The sequence below is a fragment of the Lutra lutra genome, chromosome 10 (genome assembly GCF_902655055.1).
Source record: "Lutra lutra chromosome 10, mLutLut1.2, whole genome shotgun sequence".
NCBI lineage: Eukaryota > Metazoa > Chordata > Mammalia > Carnivora > Mustelidae > Lutra > Lutra lutra.
In genome coordinates this window covers 51,851,750-51,875,759 of record NC_062287.1, presented here as the reverse complement: position 1 = coordinate 51,875,759, position 24,010 = coordinate 51,851,750, and the positions used below count along the sequence as shown (strand labels likewise).

General features: G+C 45.3%; 1 protein-coding gene and 1 non-coding gene across 5 annotated transcripts in view; one reads left to right on the top strand and one right to left on the bottom strand.

Annotated features, from left to right (window-relative positions):
* TENM4 (teneurin transmembrane protein 4) overlaps positions 1–24,010 on the bottom strand; it is a 2,938,802-nt gene that overhangs the window by 174,166 nt on the left and 2,740,626 nt on the right. For all 4 annotated transcript variants that reach the window (XM_047690277.1, XM_047690278.1, XM_047690280.1 and 1 more), the window contains 3 exons: positions 19,308–19,478; positions 11,960–12,174; positions 10,040–10,250 (listed from right to left, as the gene is read on the bottom strand). In XM_047690277.1, coding sequence (XP_047546233.1) covers positions 10,040–10,250; positions 11,960–12,174; positions 19,308–19,478 — 597 coding nt within the window. The remainder of the gene's footprint in view (positions 1–10,039; positions 10,251–11,959; positions 12,175–19,307; positions 19,479–24,010) is intronic.
* On the top strand, positions 17,876–17,982 carry LOC125080248 (U6 spliceosomal RNA). Its single transcript, XR_007121276.1, has one exon. It is a non-coding gene; the product is annotated as a U6 spliceosomal RNA (small nuclear RNA).

The window sequence follows — 24,010 nt, the reverse complement described above, 5'->3', positions numbered from 1 at the left end:
ATGAGGAGCAGCGTGTGGGTGCTGGGGTCAGACAGACATGGATTTGAATTTCAACTCCTCACTGACTGGGTACAGGACCTCAGCCCTAGTCATTTAGTCACTCGGAGCTCCACGGCCCTCTGGGGAAAAACGCCTACTTTGTATGCCTGTTGTAAGTGTCCGAAAAAGTTTATGTAAAACATCTAAGATATACTGAGATACAGTATGCACTGAGTAAATAGTGGCCATTAATACTATTAATTTAGCCAAATAGTTCAGAGAGGCAGGGGTGAGTTTACAAAGACTGACAAGACCTGAAATTAGAAGAATGGGACATTTGAGGAGTTTCTTATGGAACTGGAAGATCAATTTATAAGAATATGTAACACTTAGTGCCTTGGAATGTTCTGGAACCCAAATTTCCATTTTTGAGCTGCAGCAGTTCTGGCACAGAAAGACTGCAAGACTTGAACCAGTTTGAGAGTTACTTTGCCTCCTGAATCCAGCAGCCCTGGAAAGCACAAATCTCCTGGGACAGAAAGAACATTCCTCAACCAAGTGCCTGGCAGTGCCCTAAATTGGCAGTTGGGCCTTCTCTCCTTCAGAACTGCTCACAAGAAGTTCATGTCCACAGAAGAAGAATCTTGGCTGCAAGGAGCATCTGTGATCTCTGACCTTTTCACTTGGGGCTCACTGTCCATCTGGCGAAGGTCTGCCGTGTTCAGACTCCCGTGCCAGGCAACCCAGCTCCAGGAGAAGTCACTGGGATCGGATTCGGAAGACTTGGCTTCATGTCCTCAGGGGAGCCACTGTGCACAGACTGCTTCCTCCCCTCTAAGTGCAAATAATGATTCCTTCCTGCACAGTCATCAGTGGTTATATCCGAGGCTGAGCAGAAACGGGTACCATCTTATCTCCATGTCTCCTTTTTGTGGAGCAGCTCCTTCTCTCTATTCCTGTGACTTGTACACTGCTTCCCAGCTCACTCAGCACATCTATCGCGGTAAGTGGCTTCTGCTTCCCAACCTCCTCCTGCTTCCCTGGTGGAGGGAGCTGCCCTCGTCTCTGCTCCCAGGGGAGCTTGTGCAGCCTTCTCCATCGGCACGGACCACATTACATCGGAGTTCTGTATGAAAGGTCAGTTCCCCAAGCTGACTGCAGGCTCTCGGAGGGCAAGGCATCTGTTTTATTCACTGATGAATCTCCGCCACTTAGCAAAGCAGATGTTCAGGAAATGTTGAATAATTAAGAGACACTTAAAAACATGCTAAGGATGTACCATGAATTACATGCTTTCATGTCGTAGTCAGACTCCCTAGTGTAGGTTTAATTCCCAACTGCAGGGGAGTTGGGTGAGGCTCAGACTCAGCCAAAGTCCCATAGCTTATAAACAGTGCTGTCAGAATTCAAACCCGGGCCTGTTTGACTCCAAAGCCTTTGACCTTTCCCCAGGCCACACCACCTCTCTGGCCAAAGTGATAATTACAGCTAGCTCCCACCAAGGTCAGACTTGGTTAGGGTTATTCTGAAAGGAGTGCTAGGGAACTAGAGGCTGTCTATGCAGTTAGGTCCCAAGTATCAGTGCTACTGCCAAGGCAATGAGGAAAGGCACCACCATGTGAGAGCCCTGCTAAAGGCACCGCTCTGTCCTGAGAGAAGCCAGCTGGCAAGAGGGGGCTGAGTAATTGCCTTTATCAAATGTGAGAGAAAAGAGCTATCAGAGAATAAAAAATCCATTCTCAGTTATAAAAACAAAGCCATCACTGTCTCAAACACTAAACCATTGAGAGCGAGATATCTTCTATCAGAAACTCAACCTGAATGGGGGTGGGAGTAGGGGTTCCTTCGGCAGGAGTCCAAGGCAGGGGCTGCCCTGCAGCTGCAGACGGCAGGCGCACCGTGAGTCTAGGAGGTGTGAATGCCATCCCCTCTAAGCCCCTGTCTTGATGACTGTCTGACTGTGAGAGTGTGGAGGCACACAGGGGATGTCATCCCACACTAGAGACCCAGTCACTAAGATGTCAGAGGAAGCACAGGCTTTGGGTTGCCAACCCAGCTCTGCTATTTCCTATGTGTGAGATCTTGGCAAATAGCATTCGATCTCTGAACCTCGTTTCCGTATCCATAATTCTGTGTGGGAACACACAGAATCCAACTCCCCAGGTTGTTGGGGAACTGAGGGGTAACACCCCCAGTACAGTACCCAGCACAGAACCACCGGAACTGGATTGACAGAGTACTAGGACTCTGATCCTGGCCCTGCGGCTTGGTGGCTGTGTGTCCCTGGATAAGACATGTGACCTCCCTGAGCCTCAGCTGGCTCATCTTTTAAGAGTGCGATTTAAGTAAATAAAGTTTCGGGCACCCGGGTGGCTCCGTTGGTTAAGCGTCTGACCCTTGGTTTCGGCTCAGGTCTTGATCTCAGGGTATGAGATCGATCCCTGGGTTGGGCTCCGAGCTGAGCGTGGAGCCTGCTTAGGATTCTCCTCTCTCCCTCTGTCCTCCCCCCTCTGTTTGTACGTGCACTCTCTCTCTTAAAATAAAAAATGAAATAAAAAGTTTGCAAAAGCTCTTGGCATTCTGTATCCCAGAGTGGCAGAAACATTAACCAAGAGTAAATGGAAGCTCCAGCTATGGGCGAGGACGATGGCTAAAATGCTGAAATGGGGGCAGGGGTCCTAAAATATCTAGACTCTGCCTGTTGAACTTCTTGCCGGCACATTCTTCTGGTCCCCTCCCTGCAGCTCTCTGACCTTCACAGGCACATTTGCCAGGGGCATGGCTTCGCTGGCCCTTGAAACGCACCATTCCTCAGTCCTTCCTTAGTATCATCTTAATACCTGGGGTTTGCCAATAATCTCCAAGCATCAGTACAGAGATCAAATGTGTTATTTTTATTCTCAGGTCAGTCTGAGCCCCTGCCCAGACTCCTGTTACAGCTTCCTCCCTGGAGTTGCAGCTCCAAAGCTTGAGAAACTTTGAAATATGTAAATCAGATTAGGTCACTCTAGCTCAAAGTCTCACAGGGGCTTCCTGATACCCCTAGGATAAATTTAAAAAACAGAATTCTTCACATGCAATCTTAAACCCCCATCCCAGGAGCCATTAAGCTCTCTCATCCATCCCCACACCCCACAATGTGACTACCTTAAAGCTCCTTGAACACTTCCAGCTCTTGCTTATCCCAGGGCCTTTGCACATGCTCTTGCCTCTGCTGGTAAATTCTTTCCCCTGACCTTCATCTAAACAACTCCTGCTCCTACCCTTGCCCCAGCAATCTAAACCAAGTCTCCTATTTGTTTCTCTGGAGCACCTTCTTCTCTTTGCCACAGTGAGTATTTACCATTTGCCATTATATATTTACATATGTATTTGACGACTGTTTAAACTCAGGACCATCTCAAACTGTCTCAAGCATGTCCTTTCTTCCTTCTCCAGCCTGATGTGCAGAGGAGTCACAGAGCTGCAGCAGTCACCCTGGGACCACAAGGGGGCAAACATGAAAAGAGCAGCCGGATCTGAGGACGGCAGGACATGAGCGGTGGGAAGAGCCGGGTACCCGATTTCACCAGTGGGTGCAGTCCCGGGCCCTGGATGGACACCCTAGATGGGGCATACATGAGAACTTCACACTCTACTGCAAGGCCATCCTAGCAGGGATGTTGTTATGTGCACATGAAACACATTTCTAACCATTTTCCTAGAGACCGTTTGGTACCTACAGTGTCTTTGAGCTATCTTTCCTTCTTTCCTGTCTTTTCCTATCTTTCCTTCTTGAGGTCCCAGGTCCCAGAGAGTTCAGAAGGTTCAGCAGTCCAAGGGAGATCCTGGGGGGAGTGGAAGGGGTGGAGGGGGCAGAGGGGAACCCTGTCCTCCTGTCTGCACTGAGCGGAGTCAGCTCAGTCCCCAGTCTGCAGCTGTAGCACTCTGATATTCCTAGCTCTCTGCCATGGAAACGGATTTTTGCCATGGTCTGTCCCCAATGTGCCAGCCCAAGTTCTCCCTCGGCCTCTGGTTTCATTCCACTTATACCAGACTGTTCTGAATAAATCACTGCTATCAGGGAGAGGTGAACTCACAAGGCACTTTTCCAAAGATGTGTTTCCAGTGGAAATTTCACGAAGTGCTGCCAATGTCATTTACAAGAAGGTTAGCTGATTACTGAGAGACCTCGATACTTTACCGCTGTATCATATCTCATAATTCAGAGGAAGGGAATATGGGAATGTGGGGGCAGAGCTTATTAAAAACTGAAAATCATTCTGCAATCACTTTTCTTAGTCTTTTCTTTGAAGTAGTGCAGGTTTTTACACAAGGTAGAATTATAGGGTGCCAGGGCTTTCTTGCTCTAGATGCTTGCAAATGCACTCAGAGGGTAACGAACCGCAGCCTTATCTGATCAGAGCAAAGGAAGTATGGAAATGGTACAGTCCACGGGTCTTTGGAAGATCATCAAGGACCCAGTTTTAACTACCCTTGGAGGATAGACAGAAGCTCATGGGAAAGCATCTGTGCACATCTAGAGAGAAAGAGGAATGGGGTGCACGCACAGCAAATAAGAACGCCACCAGCAGACTGGACCCAGACCTTCTGTGCTTCCCGGCTTCTCCTTTCCCCCGCTTCTTTTTTCTCGGGAAATCACAAAGCTCAATCCCAGCAACTTCCTCTCGTTACATAAATTAATGAGCTCTTGTTCTGAGCTCCATAAGATAAACCTTCTGGCTCTAATCATTTTGTTCCCTTGCTCAAAAGCCTGCAGTGGCACCCAATACCTACAGAATGAACTCTGCCTTAGGGAGGGATGCCAGCTTGTCCCCAGCAACTCCCTCCTCCCTGCCAGGGCGTCCTGCGTTCTGGTCAAACAGAACTTCTGGCTCTTTATAGACAGCTTCCAGTTTTTGCCTACCTCCCTTTTCTCACACTGTTTGTGTGAATGAACTCATCATTCACACAAATGAACTCATCACGTGGAATGAACTCATCAGTGCCCATTCCCTATCCCTGGCCCAGTGTGTCAATCTCATCCATCTTTTAGGATCCCATCAAATGCTGCTTCATCCGGGAGCCCTCCCTGACCCATCCAGCTGGACATGCCCATGCCTTCCTCCAACCCTTGTGGCACTTTGGTGATTCCAGAACGGACCTTTCTTTTCTCCTTTCCATGGATTAGAGACACTTCCTGTTTCAGTGCTTCATCAGATCACAAGCTACTCTACCAGAAACCATGTCCTACCTTCTCTGTATCTCCAACTGGGGGAAAAGCAGGAATGTACTGTTTACTGAAGAAAGGAAGGAAGAAAGGAATGGGGGAGAGAGGGACGAAATCTGCTTCTAGTCCCTGGACATGGGTCCAATTGCAACAGCCAGTGGCCCGGGCACGAACAATAGGATTCTTCTCTTTCATTAGTATGGATGTCCTAGACCAGGAAGACCAGGGCATGTTTCTCACAAAAACTGTTGGGTCTATGTTTTCTAACAATGACTCTCATTTCTTTTCTAAATTCACCGTGGGGCATCTCTGGTATTTTCCAACTTGGCTCATCACTGCCACAATGTCAGGTTGATCTGCCCTCTTATGCTTTAGCATCAACCAGAACTAAAAGATAAGATGCTTTCTGGAGACCCAAAACACTGCAACACTGATTTGTCAGGTCTGGGATTTGCAAGCAATGCATCTGAAGATATTTTTATTTTTGAAGTTTTGGATGCTGTGAGCTTTGTTTTTTCCTCCTATGGTCTTTTTAATGACTTCGCAAGGAAACTTCCTGGGTTAAAGTAAGATGCTTAGTTATATTGGAAGCAAGTTAATAAAAGGGAAATTAAATTCCATATAATACAAATAGAAATAAAATATTTAATAGTGTCACAGCAAATAGTAAGCTACCGTGGGGCAGACTGGGGAAATACAGGGTTGGGAGAGCAAGTTGCCATCCTAGCCCTTCCTAATAACTGTGCGACTTTGGGCAAGCCAATTAAACTCTCTGAGCCACAATTTCTTCATCTGTAAAGTTGAGCTCACCATATGTAATGTCTAAGGTTCCTGGGATGATTAAATCACACGCAGGAAAGGGCTAAGCGTGGCCCCCTAACACACAGTAGGCATGCTCGGAGTATGTGTTGAGTGAATAAACAGGTGGGAAAGAGAAGTATCACACTCGAACCAGAAACCTGATCCTGGGAAGGAGGCAGATTGCTCAAGAAGGAAGAGCCCAAGCTTTGGAGACTGTCGGATATAAATTCAAGTCCCAGCTTTTCTCTGGCTACCCCTGAACCTTAATTTCCTCTTCTGCAATAAGGGGTGATCATAAAAATAAGAATAATCACCTCACTGAGTTATCTAGAGTCTTAAAGAATATATTTAATGCCCTTTGTAAATGGCACCACTGAATTATATTTTAGTTGCTCGTATATATCCGCCTACTTCATTCAATACTCGGGGTCAGCAAGGCTATCTGCTCCCCAGGGGACCAAGGACCAGAAACAACATTATCTTCAAATTCTGGATCTCCACATAAGAGGGAAAAACTGTTCTTTGTGAAAACAGCTGCTCTGTTTTATTCTAAAACTTGCTCGGTTTCAGAGAGAGAGAGAGAGTGTGTGTGTGTGTGTGTGTGTATGTGTGTGTGTAAATGTAAATGAATCCAGTTCAGAGGGAGCTCAGTCAACATCAGGTTTCTGTGTGTATATCTTTATGTATACAGTTATTAAAGTGCTTTTAGCTTTTTTTTCAAGGCAGAAGATAAACTCATTTAATTTAAAATCATCAGCTGGATTGCATTAAATGGAGGGAAAAGCAAAAATGTACACAATACACCCATTTGTTAAATTAAATGCAATTATTTCTCCTGTTACTTAATTACAAACAGACATAAATACCCTGGATTCTGACATCTCAGATCTTCTTAAATTCTAGATCTGCGTTTCAACATATAATGAAGGGAGGGTTATATTCCAATCTCTGTGTTAAGCAAACCTGAGACTTACAGCTGTATATGGGGACCATAATGAGTTCACTAAAACAAGACCCAAACTTTTAATTAACCTGCCAAGACAAATTACAACTCACAGCTCACAGGTAACAATCACAGACAGCTGAGACTCAGCTGCCACGGACTCTTGGGGAGAGAAGGATTAATAGCAACATCAGAATCCGTCTGTTTTTGTATTAAAGAAAAAAAAAAGGTATTCATTAAACAATCACTGTAGCTTGAAGGAAGACAGACAAGTCCAAAAGGCAGCAAGAGAAAGGTGGAAGAGGTTATTGGCAACTTTCATTGGCTGCGTGCTCACAGGGCCACAGCCTGTGCTAGGTATTTTGTACCTGCTCTAATCTTCACAACAGGGACTACAGAGGACTATTATTATTTCATTTTCCATATAAGAGAAATGGGCCTCAGAGAGGTCACCTGACTGTGGTCACAGAGCTACGGTGGGGCGGTTAGGGGAGGAAGGAAGAGAAAGCAGTGCTCATGAGGCACTTGTTCTCACAGCTTAGTTGACAGACCACTGGAATCAGGATTGTCTGGGCTCTGCCTAAGGCTTGGTGGGTCATAACTCCTGGGGACAGGGCCCAGGAATCTAAATTTTAGACCGGCTTCCTGGATGACGCTTTGTACAGCAATGTCTGAGGCCATTCTTAAGACACCATAACCCCTTACTACTCAAAATGCGGTCCACGGATGAGCAGCATTGTATCTGGGTGCTGGTCAGAAGTGTGGAACCTAACGACCCAGCTGCTGAAGAAGGACCTGTATTTTCACAAGACACCAAGTGGTTCACGAAGCCCCCAAAAGCACAGGATAGCCTCTCTGCTCTAAAAGATACTATAGGGTTAAGGGAGGTAAAGGCTGATTTTATCGTTAAGCTAAGAATGGGAGAACCAGAGGGAAAAGCAAGACTATCGCCTTAATTATGGCAAAACAGGTTAGCAAGCTCTGACAAGCCAAGAGTTGGCAAAGGTACCTAACTGCACCTATGTTTTACTTCTTTGAGAGGCACAACCTCATTACAAGTAGCTTTCCCGGGGGAGGGGGGTATTAATATCTTTTTATATTTATGCTCAGTTATTAAAAATAAAGACTTCTGGTAGGGAGAGAGCTCAGTTCTGAGCAAGCATGATTGCGAGCTCAGTGAAGTCAGGCTGTGAGACCACGAAGCTTCACTCAGGCACCGCTAACAACTCGATAGTCCATGCTGCTAAAACGAAGCCACTGCGTCCAGAAAGAGAAAAGAAACTGGGTCTGGAGCCTGGCAAACCCAACAGAGGACAGCCTCATTGATGGTGAGGATCACGAGTGGCTGCCCAGTGATGGGATGGGGCTGCACCCAGAGCCTCCAGCTCCCCAGTAAGGAGCTAGCAGGGGCCCGAGCAGAGGGAGTGCCATGCTCTGGCTCATGGCTTTACCCACTGAGTCACCCTGCACATCGGGGCCCGGGCTGGGGGGCACAGAAGATTACGTTGATGTCCTCGCCCTCGAGGCCCTCAGAGAGCAGCAACAAGGGCAGATACCTCCTAGTCAGGGACGGCACAAAGCGATCTCTCCTCCCTGGGAGCTGACGTAGCTGGACGGCCCTCCACTGTCCTCATTTTGCCAAGAGGGGAGACCACGGAGCCTGCAGGGACAGCAGAAGGGTATAAACCATGCCCGCATTTAATGGGAAGGTGGTCTCTGCCTCGACACTAATGGCAAAATGGCAGATGAGAGGGAAATGGCCTGACCATGATGACTGCTGTATAGAAGGAGAAGGCGGGGTTTTGTGGGAGTTTTAGGGATCCAAGGACCAGATTCAGAGGTTTTTATTCAACTCCGTTTTCCATGTCCCAGAGGCTCCCAGCCAAGGATTGCGACAGGGTTTGGAGGTGAACTCTACACCACATAAAGCTTTTCATTAAGCAGAAACCCTATTTCTAAGCATTCTGGCTAGTGGAGTTTTATTTTCTATAAGTTTTATTTTCCTGCAGGGGATTTTGTCTCCAGGCTATGTCATAATGCTTCCAATACAAACTCAGAATATATGAACCACTGAGACTACTGTGTCCTATGGCCATCTAAGGAGGAGACAGAGTCTATGGGATGTGTGGGTAATTCCTTAGAACAAGATGCTGGGCTCCCCAGACACTGGTAGGCTTGTGGAGTGGCCTAGGGGCTCACTCTGAACTGAGGACTGTAGCCCTCTTCCATGACAAGGGACAGAGAAGGTGTTAAGCCCTATTGCAAACATCAGAGCTCGCTCTCTGTGTCAGAGATCAAGACGTCACTGTTTCAACACAACCCGTCTGGCTGATTACATTGTTCATCCAGACCTGTGCTCTGCCATTCTCATTCTCTCTCTGAGCCTTCATCTTCTTTTCTCAACTGCCAGGGACTGTTAGCTCCAAAGGCAAAATAAACAAACAAACAAAAAGCCACACATACTCAAAAACAAAAACCCAGGGGGTGCCTGGGTGGCTCAGTGGGTTGGACCTCTGCCTTCGGCTCTGGTCATGATCTCAGGGTCCTGGGATTGAGCCCTGCATTGGGCTCTCTGCTCAGCAGGGAGCCTGCTTCCCCATCTCTCTCTGCCTGTCTCTCTGCCCGCTTGTGATCTCGGTCTGTCAAACGAATAAACAAAATCTTAAAAAAAAAATTAAAAAAGAAAAACAAAAACCCAAATCACGAATCAATGCATTGAGCCAAAGAAGCTATACAGGTGTGGGAGAGAAGTGACAAGAAGAGATGTTGCCTCTATTGGGTGGTCAGACAGGGTTCCTATCTCATTGTCAATTCTACCTCTTGGTTTCAATGTAGCAGCTGGTCCACAGTTAACACAGGAAAGGCGGTAAGTAACAGCCCAGAATAGCCTGCCGGCCCCTCCTGCCATTCCTCCCTTCCCTCATTTCCCTGATTCCCACTTCCATCCCATCCATCAAGCCCAGTCAGCATGGACTCATGCCAGACTCCAGGTGGCATCGACAACTGTGGGCAAAATGCATTCCATTGTTGGCTCCAATCCACAGAATCCAGTGTCCTTCCACCCAAAGAGACAAGATCCCACAGACCCCAGGGGAGGTCTCCCTTACCAACAGCAGTGGTGAGAAAAGAAACCACTTCAGACTCCTTCCCATCATTGTAGAAAGCCAGGTGCCAGATTCCAGAATCCAAATACTGGATGAAGCCAGTCTCGTGACTAGATGGGGGGACGACTCCTCGAGATTGGCGCTGGGGTCCCTCCAGGCTACGTGCCTCCTGCGTCAGGAGCCTTCTTCCATCCAGGAGCTCTACAAAGTCAAACTGAAGTATAAAGAGGGCACAATTAGCATGTGTCTGCTTCACCACGTGCTAGATTCCTTCTTCACACTTCTCCTGGGGAGCAACAAGAAACCCAACCTGGAGCAGGCAAGAAGGCTAAAGCCACATGCAGGTTGATCAACCAACTTTGACTCCTTCCCAGACCCTCGTTTTACATGGTAATAGCCTCTAGATTCCCTGGGAGTGCAGCATAATTAGTGAATTAGTTTTTAGTCTCATTTTTCTTTAATTTGGTGTATATGTGGGCAGTCTTCATCTGGCTGAGTCTGTACCAAGAGGAACATGCTTGTCCAATGGTGGGCACGTCATGATCGGAAACCTGGCCATTTAATGACTGCACCCCAACTCTGCAAGGGATGGTGGGAATCCTAGGGCTCAAGGACCCGGACTGGAACACTGGATGTGCCTTAAATGTCAATCAGTGCAAATGAAAATTTGATTTGTATCCATCTTCCTATTATCAAGGATCCTTTCCAAATGCTCCAGTTTCAGCAATCAGTTTCAGGGGACCTAAACTGGATTAGCTCAAAATTCTATCAATAATTGCATGCTGTGTCAGATACAGTGCTGACTGATCAGAACCTGCTAGCGTGAGACCCAAGAGAACTCACTCACGTGGTGTTAACAACAGGCAGGTGGTTAAGTCCTACTGGTCTACCAGCAAGCAAACTGAGTAATTATGTCTCCTACCTATCTATCCATTTATCCACCTACCTATCTGTCCATCTATCCACCTACCTATCTATCTTTAAACAAAACAAAACAAAACAAAACAAGATATCTATCCACCTACCTAAAAAACCTATTGGTTTTTTTTAAAAACCAAGATATCTATTTTATTTCATGTATAAATGAAGCCCAGGACTAGGACTGCTCTTCTACAAAGAAATCAGGGGCCACAGCCTTATTTTCCTGTGATTCTACCATCAGCAAATACATTTATGTAGCTTTTACCTAGAAATCTTCCATAACGACTGGGGCTACGAAGGCTGCACGTGGCCTGGGGGTACCTGATGGATGCCTCTGATTTATGTTACTCCAATCCCAGAGCTGGGAGGACCTTACCTTACCTTACCAAGTCTGTCCTTTACCCCTCATGACTGGTAACTGGGAAATCATCTTGGATGAGTCGTCAGGTATTTCTGGTGTGCGTGGGTCAGGGTAACTGTGAACCCCCAAAGGATAGAAGGGATGTAAGAGACTAGGGAAGTAGCATGTCCTCTGAGCCAGATCCTGCACTGGCTGCTTTATAAATGTTCTTCTAGATTCTTCACAACAGCCCTGTAAAGTGGATATTGGTGTTGCCACTGGAGAGATGAGAAACTTGCTGAGTGGATGAGTCCCTGGCTGGAGGCTTCGTAGCTGATAATGAGAGGATTCAAACCCAAGTCTGCTTGCTTTTCTCTTCAGGTTACATTTCTTGGATCATTTAACATAGGTGACTGGGTAACAGTAGAAAGGCTATTGGAGTATTTCCTAAAATTCCCTTTTCTTAAAAAAAAAAAAAAAAAACCCAGGGATAGAGCTCTACTCATCAGAAAGTTAGGGTCTTAGAGAGGGAAATGGAGGAATGGGATATCAAATACACGAAACGCCCCTCAAGCACAAGGCTCCGGGTGTAAGCGCTAGGCTTCCTGACTTGAGGTGGGATAGGAGCCCAAGGTGAGCAGAGGATGTGGCGTTCTGATTACCTGTGTATGTGAAGGAGGAAGGCCTTTTCTGCCATAAATGCCAACCAGAGCTGCCTTTCCCAGAGACACATTGAATTTCAGATGCACAGGGTGGTCTATGAACACCTGAGATCTCCAGAAAGTGCCAGGCGGAATCTTCTGGGAAGCCCGTCTCCCCACGTCGATTTCTCCAGAGTCTATAACACTGTCCTCTGGAAAGAAACTACTGGGCTTTCCTATCAAGACACAGGGAAAGGAAGACAAAGACAGCACAGTTAGCCACAAGTGACACTCGGGGTCAGAGCTCCTGAATCACAAGACTGTCCTGTGCCTTCTGCACTTCTCTCCATGACACGTTCCACTGCCAGCCCCCACCCCCACTCCTCAAGGAGGAGTAAGAACGTCCAGAACCTTTTTTTTTTCCCCAGTGATGCTCAAATTGTTCTGCTAAAAATATGCATTCTTCCAAAGCAGTATGGGTCCTCCCCAAGGGCCATCTGTATACTGCATAATTCCACAGCTTGTTAAGATATATTTTGATCCCCAAAATAATCATTTGCGGTCACAGGAAAATAACTCCTGTGTGTGTGTGTGTGTGTGTGTGTGTGTGTGTGTGTGTGTGGTGTAAAAGCATGCATGCTAAAACAGGAAGGATAGTGCAAGCAAGGTGTTGTTATTAAATTTCCCATTGAGAATCATTCCCCCAACAGTGGGAAGCAGTGGGAAGTTGAAGAGGTATTTTATAAGTTTACATGTTTATGTCTAATTGGAAGCCAAATTTTGAGGCTAAGACATGTAGATGGGGATTTATGTCGGGAGCAGGAGGAGCAGGAGTAGAGTTGGGGAAGATGAAAAAGGGAGGGTACTTCTGAAGGGAGGGAATATTTCTGAAAAATGCTTCTAAGCCTTGGATGGAGGTCTTCGAATATCATTTTTGTGCTAAAATTGGGGGGAGGGAGGAGTTGTAAAGCTTTGGGAATTTCTCAAGTTCAGGCACAAAGCCTATGACATACTTGGAAATTCAACCCGGGTCCCTGATGCTGCAGATTGTAGGGGATGGAATCAGATATACGGTCCCTTGCCCATTTCTATCACCAGTCAGAAGAGTGACAGCTTTCTGGGGTGGGGGGGGACCTGAAGTACCAGGAAAGAAGGCGGCTTATCAAACTTCCTCTATTTAGTAATTAAGCACACTCACATGTGAAAACTATAAACCCCACTTCCTGCCAGACATCGGGCTTCTGAGGAGTTGGGAGGGGACAGAAGGAGGTGACAAGGATGTTAGAAGACCACCCTTAGGACATCGACAAGCCAAACTCAAGCCAGCAGACTACATCTTATTTGTCATAAGGAATCACCCCCTGGGTATCCAGATTTATTGTTTTGTTAGAGATGTTTGAAGGGACACTTTAGAGAACAAGAATCCATTTGTAAAGAAAACACGTTTGTGGGAACTTTTTTTTATAAAAAGCATTTGAGGTATAAGAAATTAAAATGTCTTTTTTTCCCCTAGCTTTGTAAGATTCCTTACAAAGCACATTTGATGCTGAAATGGAGCTTGGCAGGGCACTGTTGTAGTCATAAAATATTTTACTGTTTTAAATAATAAAATTCAATTTAAATGTTAAACTTCTCCATATGTTATCATTCCTTTACAAACTCCTAGGCAGAAACATCAGGTTTTTAGCTTCAAACCATTAAATGTTATTTTAATTAAAAATATGCCAACAACAACAACAAAAAGTTAAAATGCATGCTCTCAATAAAAGCACCACTAGTATTCTGTCATTAGCATGGGAAAGAGCTTGCATTTGATTCCTTTATGGAAGGAATGTGCCCCAGACTTATACCTTGAAAATGTAGACACACACAAACCACCACACTGTGGTTCAAAGTTCAAAGACAGAAGCCAAATTCACAAGGCATTAGGATGGAAGAGAATTACTTTCACATTCTTATCTGATTTGGGGGCTCCCAAGATACCACAATTCTTTTGTATTCTAGGTAGAAAAGAGCATACCCTATAGCTTCTAATTCTGCTAAGGATGCAGAACTGAGTTTCCTCCTAGAAACTGCATCGAAACAAGCCCAAGACTGCTAATTCCAAGGACTCATTTCCTTTGTGAGTAGGTGGGAGTCAGAGCTGATGGGATTTCAGAATTGTCTGCATTCAAGTAATTCCTGTGTCTGAGAATAAATAATGAACGCTTCCCCCACAGTTTGGCACGCGGTCGAGAGCACCCTGCCTGGCTCATTTTCCTCTCTGGTGAGCATGTTTTTAGGAGACAGCTCTTCCCTCGGCTAAGTTCTGAGCCTCACAAGTCGGAGGCCAGACCTGAGACTCTCTCCAGAGGTCTGCCAGACCCAGACAGCACAAGTAAGTTGGCTCTTACCCCAGGGGGTGGTAAAAGGGGAATATTCTTTTCTAGCATTCTAGTATTTTACCAAAGTGGGACCAAATGGTAGAAAATAATTATCATTGGTGTGTATACACAATCAAATAAAAACCGTAAATTCTGTTCTAGGCACACCCCTCACCAGGACCTTGACTCTTTTGGCTGAGTCTGTGACGGCCCCTCAGGCTTCTGTTCATAAGTAGCCTTCATGCCAGGTCGCTCTGTCCAGATTCTTAGGGAAGGAACCTCAGCCCAGCCTAAAGTCACTGTTTTTGAGGGAAAAGAAATCCCCATCTAGGGATTTAACCTTTATCATTCCTCTACTCTGGTCCCCAGTGGCCCCCACGCTGGACTATACAGAGAGAGGGATGAGACGGGAGCTTTGGAGGGGAAGAACTGCAGCCCACTGAGCACCTCTGCCTGGTGGGAGACACGAGATGGGCTGATTTAGCGGTTGTTCAGAGTAAAGCCACACTCACCCCTTCCTGCCTTCCTCGTTCCAGATCCTACAACCTAAGACTCTTTGTTCGTAATTCTGAGCACCAAGCAGTGAGCTCTAAGATAGAAACCATCCCACTACACAGCAAGACCTACCAATGGTAGAGGAATGAGAGATGGTAGAGGGTGGAGGGAGTTGGGGGAGAAATGTCCTGGGTATAAAATTCTTTTTATGCCTACCACATTCTTGAAAATAATAGTGATGACAAGAACAATAGCAATAATAGCAGTAGTAGTAATAGTTATAAATGTAGCAGTAGAAGTAGCTGTCCTTTACCACTCTGGGCCCCTTCATGTACACTGGTTCCGTTAATTCTCACACTAATAAGATATATGTACTGAGGCTCAGAATGCTTAAGAAGCCATTCAGAGATAAAGCCATGTGGGGTTTCTCTTCATTTATTAGAATATGGCTTCTTAAAGCATTAAATTGATAAATGGTTAATTAAAACTCTTCATAGATACTCTCCATCGTGGTAGAGTGGGCTGACCCTCTTTAAGAGTAAGAGCCCAGCTAAACTCACAGCCCCAGCAGGCTAACCACCAAGGCTAGGCCTGACAGATCCAAGGCCCACTGAGCATCATGGGGTACAAAAAGTTGACAATTTTTATGAGGTAGGAACCCACAAACAGGACCCAGAGTTAAAGGGCAAGAGTTGGTATCTCAAGTCATTTCTATGTAGGACACTATGCAATCAGTGGGGCCCCCCAGAGACATAACAAACAATACCAAGAGCTTCACTAAGAATGAGAAACCCCCAAAAGTGTGATCAGGTTTCATACAGCAAGTCTTACTGGTAACAGTCCTGTTCTTTGTAAAGATATGCAGATTCAGTCTTCCTCTAGCAATGGCTGTATAAATCGGCAATCGTGCCTATAAAAGAAATTTCTCAACAAACTACTGGAAATGACTGGGTGGCTCAGCCAAACCAGGAAGACTTGGAAGAAGTAAAACTCCAGGAACTTCCCAGTCATAGTCCTCACTTTCCTGAACTGAGATCCATCTACGCAGGTTTTAAATTCCCAATCAACTAACACTCTCCCCCTCCCTCCACCTTTCTGGTTCTTTTCAATGCAATAACTTGCACAAAGAATCCTTTAGTTTCCTTAGCAACTGCTGGAAATTTACTTGGTTATCAAAATAAGCTGTTCCATTTTGGAGAACCTGGCTGAGCCTGCGTGCAGCAATCTGCATGGTTTAAACTGATGGGCAATTTGGATTTCACTGCAGACAGAAGAAAATGCTATCCCTAAGCCCACCAATTCAACCATCAGAAATGCTTGTTTATTCAATGCTTTCCCCCCTCTTTTCCATTAATGCGTAACATAAGTTCTTGTGGCTTTACTGCGAAAAGTTGCCGCATTTGGTTTCTGTCCCACGACACCCTGAAATGGTTACAGCCACTTTGCAAATATAGTGTAAATCGCAGTTTGATGTGACTCTCGAAGACAGGATGAACATTTAAAATACTGGGCTTGTCATAAATTTCATTTGTATAATTAAAGAATATATATATATATATATATATATATGGATACATATATATATGTATACATACATATGTATCTATCTATGTATGTATCTATCTATCTTCTGGAAATATTCAAAAATGCCCCAGGGTCTTTGAGGGGAAAATACTACTTAGTCTGGATTTCTGAGATTCTAATAACTGACATGGAATGGCTTAGGATTTCAGTGAATGAGAAGAAGTCTACTTGTCTAGGTGTTATCATCCTGGTTCTTACAGATGAAGAAATGAAGGCCCAAAGAAGGAGTAATCAGCATACGTTAACAAAGCCAATAAATATCAGGGCCAGGACTCAAACCCTAGACAGTCTGGCTCCAAAGCCCATTTATTTTCTTTCCATCAGGTCACATTCCCTCTCCCATCTCTGTAGACTGGGCTCTAATCTTAATTTTGGAATCAGCTCTCTTCTCTGATACCCTCAGTAGGGACAGGAAATATGTACTCATATCAGTGTTAAAGACTTTTCCCCTTGAGATATGTCTAAGGAAGTAGATTTTTAACATTACAATTAAAAACATAAAATGTGTAGACACTGGTTTGACCAGGGCAAAAGAAATTAAGAACCATGTGGTCTCACATAAACTGTAGGAAGCTTTGTCCTCTGTTTTTCCAGACTGATGTATTTTTTGTCACAGTAATTGCTTTTGATGCTGACCACTTTCTAGCACTGCACTGCATTGTAGAGGTTTGTAAACAGGATTTCCATTTGCATTAGTAATGACAGATAATCCCTTTAAGCAAAAATACTCCAATTAAAGTAAACCAATAAGCTGGTGCAATTTTATTTTGTCTCTTATCTGTACCTCCTGCTCCTTGGGTAAAACAAAACAAAACCTAAAAAAGCCACAAACTAATTTCATTAGAATGGGAGATTTCAGATAGATCCAACTCCTGCTTAGAGAATGTTTGATAGAGATCACGGAGGAAAGAAAATACATTTTGCTAAATGAGACCTTTTCCCAAAGCCTTGAGGGTTAAACATATCTTAAAGCTGCATTTGTACATGCTGATCTAAAGACTGTCCACATTTATGGTATTCACGTATGGCATGGGACACTCTAAACTGACAAGGGAATCACAAACCGATAGCCAGGACCATGGACAGAGCTGACCTGGAAAAAGGTTCTGAGACCCATCTGGCTAGTCTGATAATTCTATTACCAATTTCATATGCAGGACTTGTGAATTAGAACTAGACCTTGGACATAATTTAGCCCAATAGCCTCCTTTTAGGGAGAAGGAAAATGAAGCTCAGAAAGTCTTTCAAGGGAACTGCTGAAGGCCAACCCAAGTGGCAGTGGCTGGGCTTGAACTTTCTTGACTCCTAACCCAGAGCTCTTCCCGTGGCCCCATCCATGCTCCCTCCATGTTCTATAAAAGGGCAAAGAAAGTATAAATTGTTCAGTGTTTCAATTCTTAAAAATATTTGTAAAAGAGAAGACCGGATTTGCACCCAGAAAAAGTAGGCAAGAGTTCTGGTTTGGCTCCACCGAAATGCTCCCACTCTTACTTTCCTTAAGGACCATAGATCAAGAATTGGTTTTGTTGGAACAATACAGAGAATATTAGCATAGCCCTTGTGCAAGTTGACATGCAAATTCATGAAGTGTTCCATATTAAAAAAAAAAAAAAAGTTGATTTTGGCCTTCAGGATCATTCACAGGTTCAGAGTAGCTACTTGAACCAAGCATATGGTACCCTGTTAACCAAACTGACTCCTGGAAGGCAAATCCTTAAAGGGACAGGGAAGCTCAGAAGCTAAGACCCTAAAGTGAACGAAGATGAGATATAAGCAGTCAAGGTTGGAGGCAGATATGACCACTGTGCTGACAGGTTAACACCTGGGAGATAAAACAGGGCACACCAGGTACAGGAGAGGGAGGCCCACACCTGCCCAGAGTGACAATGAGACTGGCTTATTAGTGCAGCCATCTTTCCTACTACCATTTCTGTAAGTCTCTGCCACTCTCGGCAGACAGTGAAAGAATCTGTGTCAGTGGCATGTTAAACCTTTAAGAAATTCAAGACATGGGTCTACCAATGTCCCATTTAAGGATGTCAAACTCCAAATGTCACCACCACTTCTGTTGTTGATGGAAAAATATTTATGTCTCATTGTAAATGGGATTTTTCACCTGTATCTCCTTCAGAGTCTTGTAACCATTGGGTGAGTCAGGGAGGACAATTTTGGGAGACAACAAGAGCTCTGGAGTCATCCGCACCTGCACTCCTATGCCAAGCTCCATTACTTGCTGGCTATGTGGCTCTGGCCAAGTCAATTAATGTAACGCTTAGTTTTTGCATCTAAAGTGGGTGTAAATAATTACACTTACCTCATAGGATCTCTGAGAGGATTAAATGTGAAAAGCTCTTGACAAAAAGCTTTGAACCAAACAAACCATATAAGCACTAATGATTAATGCTATTGCAGATGAGGAAACTGGTGGGCAGAAAAATTAGGTGACTTGCTTAAGGTCACATGGTTGGTAAACGCTAGAATCCCTCAACTGGTGTTTCCATTACACCACAAGGGCCCAAGACTGAGGGTATTTCAATGATAACATACCATCTATCCACTTAACCACACCCCCCCTCTGGAGATGCCCGTTCACCCCCAAGAGGTTGCTCCAGAAGGTCTCATCTTGATCCCACACCACCAAAGCCAGCCACCCCAGCAGTGTGAAAGCCCACAATGCTTCCCTCCAGGCATGAGATGGGATACCGCCGAGCACCATGACTGCTGCCCAAGCCCCGCTATGAGCTCACAGTGACAAGGAACTGAGATGAGGACACAGGCAGAAGGGCAGCCGGTGTGGAGTGCAGAGAGATGGAGGGAGTGCCAGAGCATGGAGCTGTGAGTCAGGCATGTGACGCACGTAATGAAGACCTCTTTGGTTCAAAGGTAGACACAGAGGACTCACGACACGGACAACACAGCAACCCTACCTTCTGAGGCTCCTTTGCCTTTCCTGTCAGGGATCTCTAACCCAGTGCCCCCTGATGGATACAGGGAGACGTCCGTTGGCACAGGCCAACTGCTGGCTGTGTCCTCCGTGATCTCATACATCTGCCCCTCCATCGGCTGCAGGTGCCAGTTTAGGCCAAACAGGTGCATGGCTGTGGTGAGCAATGAGAAAAGTCATCTTTTTCTGCTGGAGGTGGAAATGGAACTCCCAAGCCACAGGGGAGGGTGGGTGGGGTAGGGAATGCAGGAAATCAGTTCAGCTCAGTTCAACAAGCCCTGAAGAGGGCTCCTGCATGCCAAGCCCTACATGGGGGCCTGGGGCATGGAGATTCTCAGGGCACAGACTGTGCCCTTGAGGGCTCACACTCTGGAGGAACTGGGAGAGGGACAGGGATGGGGGGAGGTGCGGGAAGTCTTGTCCTTCTGCTTCAAAAGAAAAATAATCTGGGGGAAGTTTGCAATTGAATCACAAAGGATTAATTTCATTAATATAAAAACAACTCCTACAAATAACAACCAAAATCCAACAGCTCAGTAAGCATATAATATGAACTATGAACAGAGAGTTTACAGAATAAGAAACACAATTGGCTCTCAATCATATGAAAAGACCCTTGATATCACTCATAATAGGAATGTAAGTTAAACTTTGAAATACTATTTTTCACATATGATTTGGCAAAGATAAAAAAGGTTAAAATTATACAGCATTGACAGAGAATAGGAAATAAGCACTCTCATTCTTTGCTGACGTGAGCATAAGTTGGTGCAAACCCTATGAAGGACAATTTGAAAAAAGCTATCGAATTTATACTAAGCATACCCTTTACCCTGGGACTCAAAAGTTCCCAGGGTTTCTAGAAAATTCTAGAAATCTTCCTCCAGATATACTCACGTACATACTAAACATACATACAAGGTTATTCACTCTAGCACTGTTTGTAGTAGCAAAATATTGGAAACCAGTCCACCAAAAAGGGGCTAGAGAAGTTACCTTCATGCAATATACTATGCAACCATAAAAAAAGTGTGTGTGGAAGCTCTTTGTATTTTTCTGAATAGTGTATCTGAATGCAGAAGAGTGTGTCTGAAATACTATCTTTGGGTTAAAAAAAATCCTATATATGCATAGAATGCTTCTGAAGTAGATGAAAGACATTGGTTACAGAAGGTGCAGCCTATGACAGAAAGAGATGCTAAGGATCAGGGATAGGAGAGAGATCTGCTTTTCACTCTGTATCTATTGTACTTTTTTATTTTGTAGGATGTACGTGTATTTCTGTTTTAAAAACTTTTTCTGGGGCATCTGGGTGGCTCAGTCGGTTAAGTCTCTGCCTTCCGCTTGGGTCTTGATCCCAGGGTCCTGGAATCGAGCCCCATGCCGGGCTCCCTGATCAGCGGGGAGCCTGCTTCTCCCTCTCCGTGCTGCTCCCCCTGGTTGTGCTCTCTCTGCCAAATAAATAAATAAATAAATAAATAACATCTTTTAAAAAAAACCATTTTTCTAAGGTATCAACTGCTAAATAGGCTTGTGCAATAATCTAGAAAAGACCATAAGATGCTAAAGAATGGACTTGTCCCTTAACATACATAATGCTGGAAAGGCTAGGAATCTTGTTTCCAAAAATGTCTGTAGTCTAGTGCATAATGTCTGCTTAAATCCTATCTTAGGACCAAGACTTGTCAATGGTCCCTGTTTACCTCTACCGGGAGGCCTGCCCTGATTCCTCACATACAGAATTAAGCAGTATCCTGTATACGACACTCCTTTCTCGTACTGATGAATATTTTCTAGAAGACCACTCTACACCAGGACCTATGGCTGACTCTGGAGAACCAGGACATAATCAGACAGCCTTTGCTTCCATGAGCTCACAGTCAAGCGGGGAAGACGGACAAAGAACCAAATCTACTCAGAAGGACGAGAAGGCCCAGAGGAGGGGGTGGTCGATCCACTAAGAGGGCCAGGAGAACCGGGAAAGGATGTACAGAGATCTGAAACCCATAGTCATTAGGTTTACTGAGGACCGACTGCATGCCTGGACGTGCACTGGGAAATTTGTACAGCTCACATCTAATCCTTAAGGCAGCCCTGCCAGACCCAATGTGCAGATGTGCACATTAAGGCTCCGAAGGTTAATTAAGATGCTTACGAAACTATGCTTCACTGAGCGCCTGTCACATGTCAGACATTGGGCTGAGGGCAGTAAATGCAGTATTTCCTTTGATTCTCACAAAAATCCTGAAGGGTGAGTTATTAATAACCCCATTTTACGGATGAAGAAGTTAAACACAACGTCATTGATGAACACAGGGAGGGTTAAATGTCTCCTTGTGGCAGAGTCTAGACTAGAACCTGCAGCTATCCAAACCCTACAATCAGACCCCTGCAGTCTTTCTGGCCTGAAGCCCAGGCTCCCCGCAGCTGGCTTTACTGAGCAAGGCAGGCCGGTGCGATAAAGAGAACACCTTCCACACATGCGGCCAAGGCTCACAAGGAGGGCTCTGTGAGGAGGACCCAGACCTGGGTTGCTTGGTCTGTTTGTGGGAGGGGTCACTGCTGGGGGTCTTGAGGGACTTTGTGGCCACCTCTAAGACACAAATAACCTTGTAAAGGAGACCAGAACAGCACATCCTTCTGACATATAGTCCACACACGCGCCCACCAGGGAACGCACACAAGCTCAACTCCGTCTGGAGGGAGTGCTCTGTAACAGAGACAGAATCAGACTCTTCACTTTCTCCTTGGTTACTGCCGGGCAGGGGACAGTATGCTGGACCAGAGGGGATGAAACTGGTTTGGGATCCTGACTGCCATTCCCTAGCTGCAGCCAAGAAGTGGGGAGAAAACTCTTCCAAAGAATTAGTGTGTCGTATGAGATCATATACGGCAAAGCACTTTGTAAACTGTACATATGTGCGGGGACTGCTGTCTTTTCTGTTTTCTATTCAGACCGTTGATAATAATGACATGAGAGCAGCTGACATTTTTTGAGCATATGCTAGGTCCTGGGCACTAAATGAGGTGTTCCAGCCTGCTCTCGGCTATCTCTGTGTAGTTCACTTGTCTGAAAGAAATGAAAACTCTGCTCTTCCCAAGGCTGAATTAGCTCCCATTTCTGCTTACCTTCTTACTGTTTTAATCTATATATTGGCAACTCCAAAGGTAACGGAGAAATTGTTTGAATGGAGGACAACTCGGATACGTGCAGTTAAATGAGCAGTGCTGCTTTCCCCATTAGAATCAATTATCTCATCTAACTGTGCAGAAGTGCTGTCTTGTTAAAGGTCATGAGAATTAAGTAATCCCAGAATGAATAGAACTCTCACAGCTTCATGAAGAGAAACATTTTTATTGTCAAAGCTTTCTCTTATTTTTAACAAGATGCAAAACCAACTCCTTGCTTAAAAAAATACGCTGAGGGGGAACAAAAGCCCATGGAAAAAGTATTAGAGGTGAACATGATCACAAGATCTCATGTCCTGGGGAAGTTAATTAGGGCAGGACAGCCCACGGTTGGTTGGGGGAAGGTATTGACCCAAAGCTTCCTCTCGGCCTTGCCCCAACTACCCACAATCACAGAGGCCTCAGACAACTGTGAGGCTGGCCATACCCTCTGCTCCTTCTCACCACCTGGGAAAGCAAAGTTCTGGATCCAGTGCAAACCTGGGCTTTCTTGGAAGACTCAATCGTCCAAAAACAGTTTTGGAGGCTTGTAGGTAGAGAAGTGAGCATGGGGCCACCAAGAATGAGCTCCCAAACGCAGGGGTAAAGGTAATATTTAGAGAGAGAAGTGGGATGATGTAGAGACAGATATGTGACATTCAACTAGGAATTGTCATTTTACAGCCAAAACAGAAGAGACTCTTCCTCTCTAATCTGTCTGAACTACAGTTGTGCAAGAGGGCCCTTGATTCCTTGACTGTACTGTGGCTGGCTGGCAGACTCTGTAGTTCCAGGGTATGGCAGAAGGGAAGAGAGAAGGAACAATTTGCTTTGCTCTCCTCTTCCTAAAGGGCAGAACACACACTCAGCCACAGACTGTCCAAGGAACACATAAGCTCAAGCAACCACTCTTCTTTTTTCCTTGAACACCATCAAAACAGTAATAGCAAAACAAAACTCGGAATCATTTGCATGTGGATTGTGGACCCCACTTTAGGGCAAACAGCCTTGAGCAAAGGAATGTGAGTGACTGGGCGACCCACCGCAAAATACGCACAGGCCCTAACTGACCAGTGCACTACCTACAACAAGGCACAGTTACCAAAGAAGGGAGAAAGCAGTCCCTCCCCATACCACCTCGCCTTCCCCCTTTAAATGCAGCCCTCACCCACTGCCTCTTGTAGGCAGCCTGTCCTGGGCTGTCCTGCCCCTGCGGGATTCAATCAGCTTCTAGCTCCTTTGTTCTGCTGCCGGTGAATCCTTTCACCACCAGCGCCACCACCACGGGCTTCCACCGGATCATCGCCCCACATTTGGGGCCCCCCATCCGATCAAGAGACACCCATTTAGATACTGCTTGTACTACACGGCGAATGCCTTAAATTACCCAGTTTAATCCTCATGTAAAGACAGGCTGAAAAATCATTACTGGGGACTGTACACGGTGAAAGTGGAATAACATTAAAGCTATAGTGACATGCTCTGATTTCCTCTGAGAGGTAAAGTAAGTTACCCAAC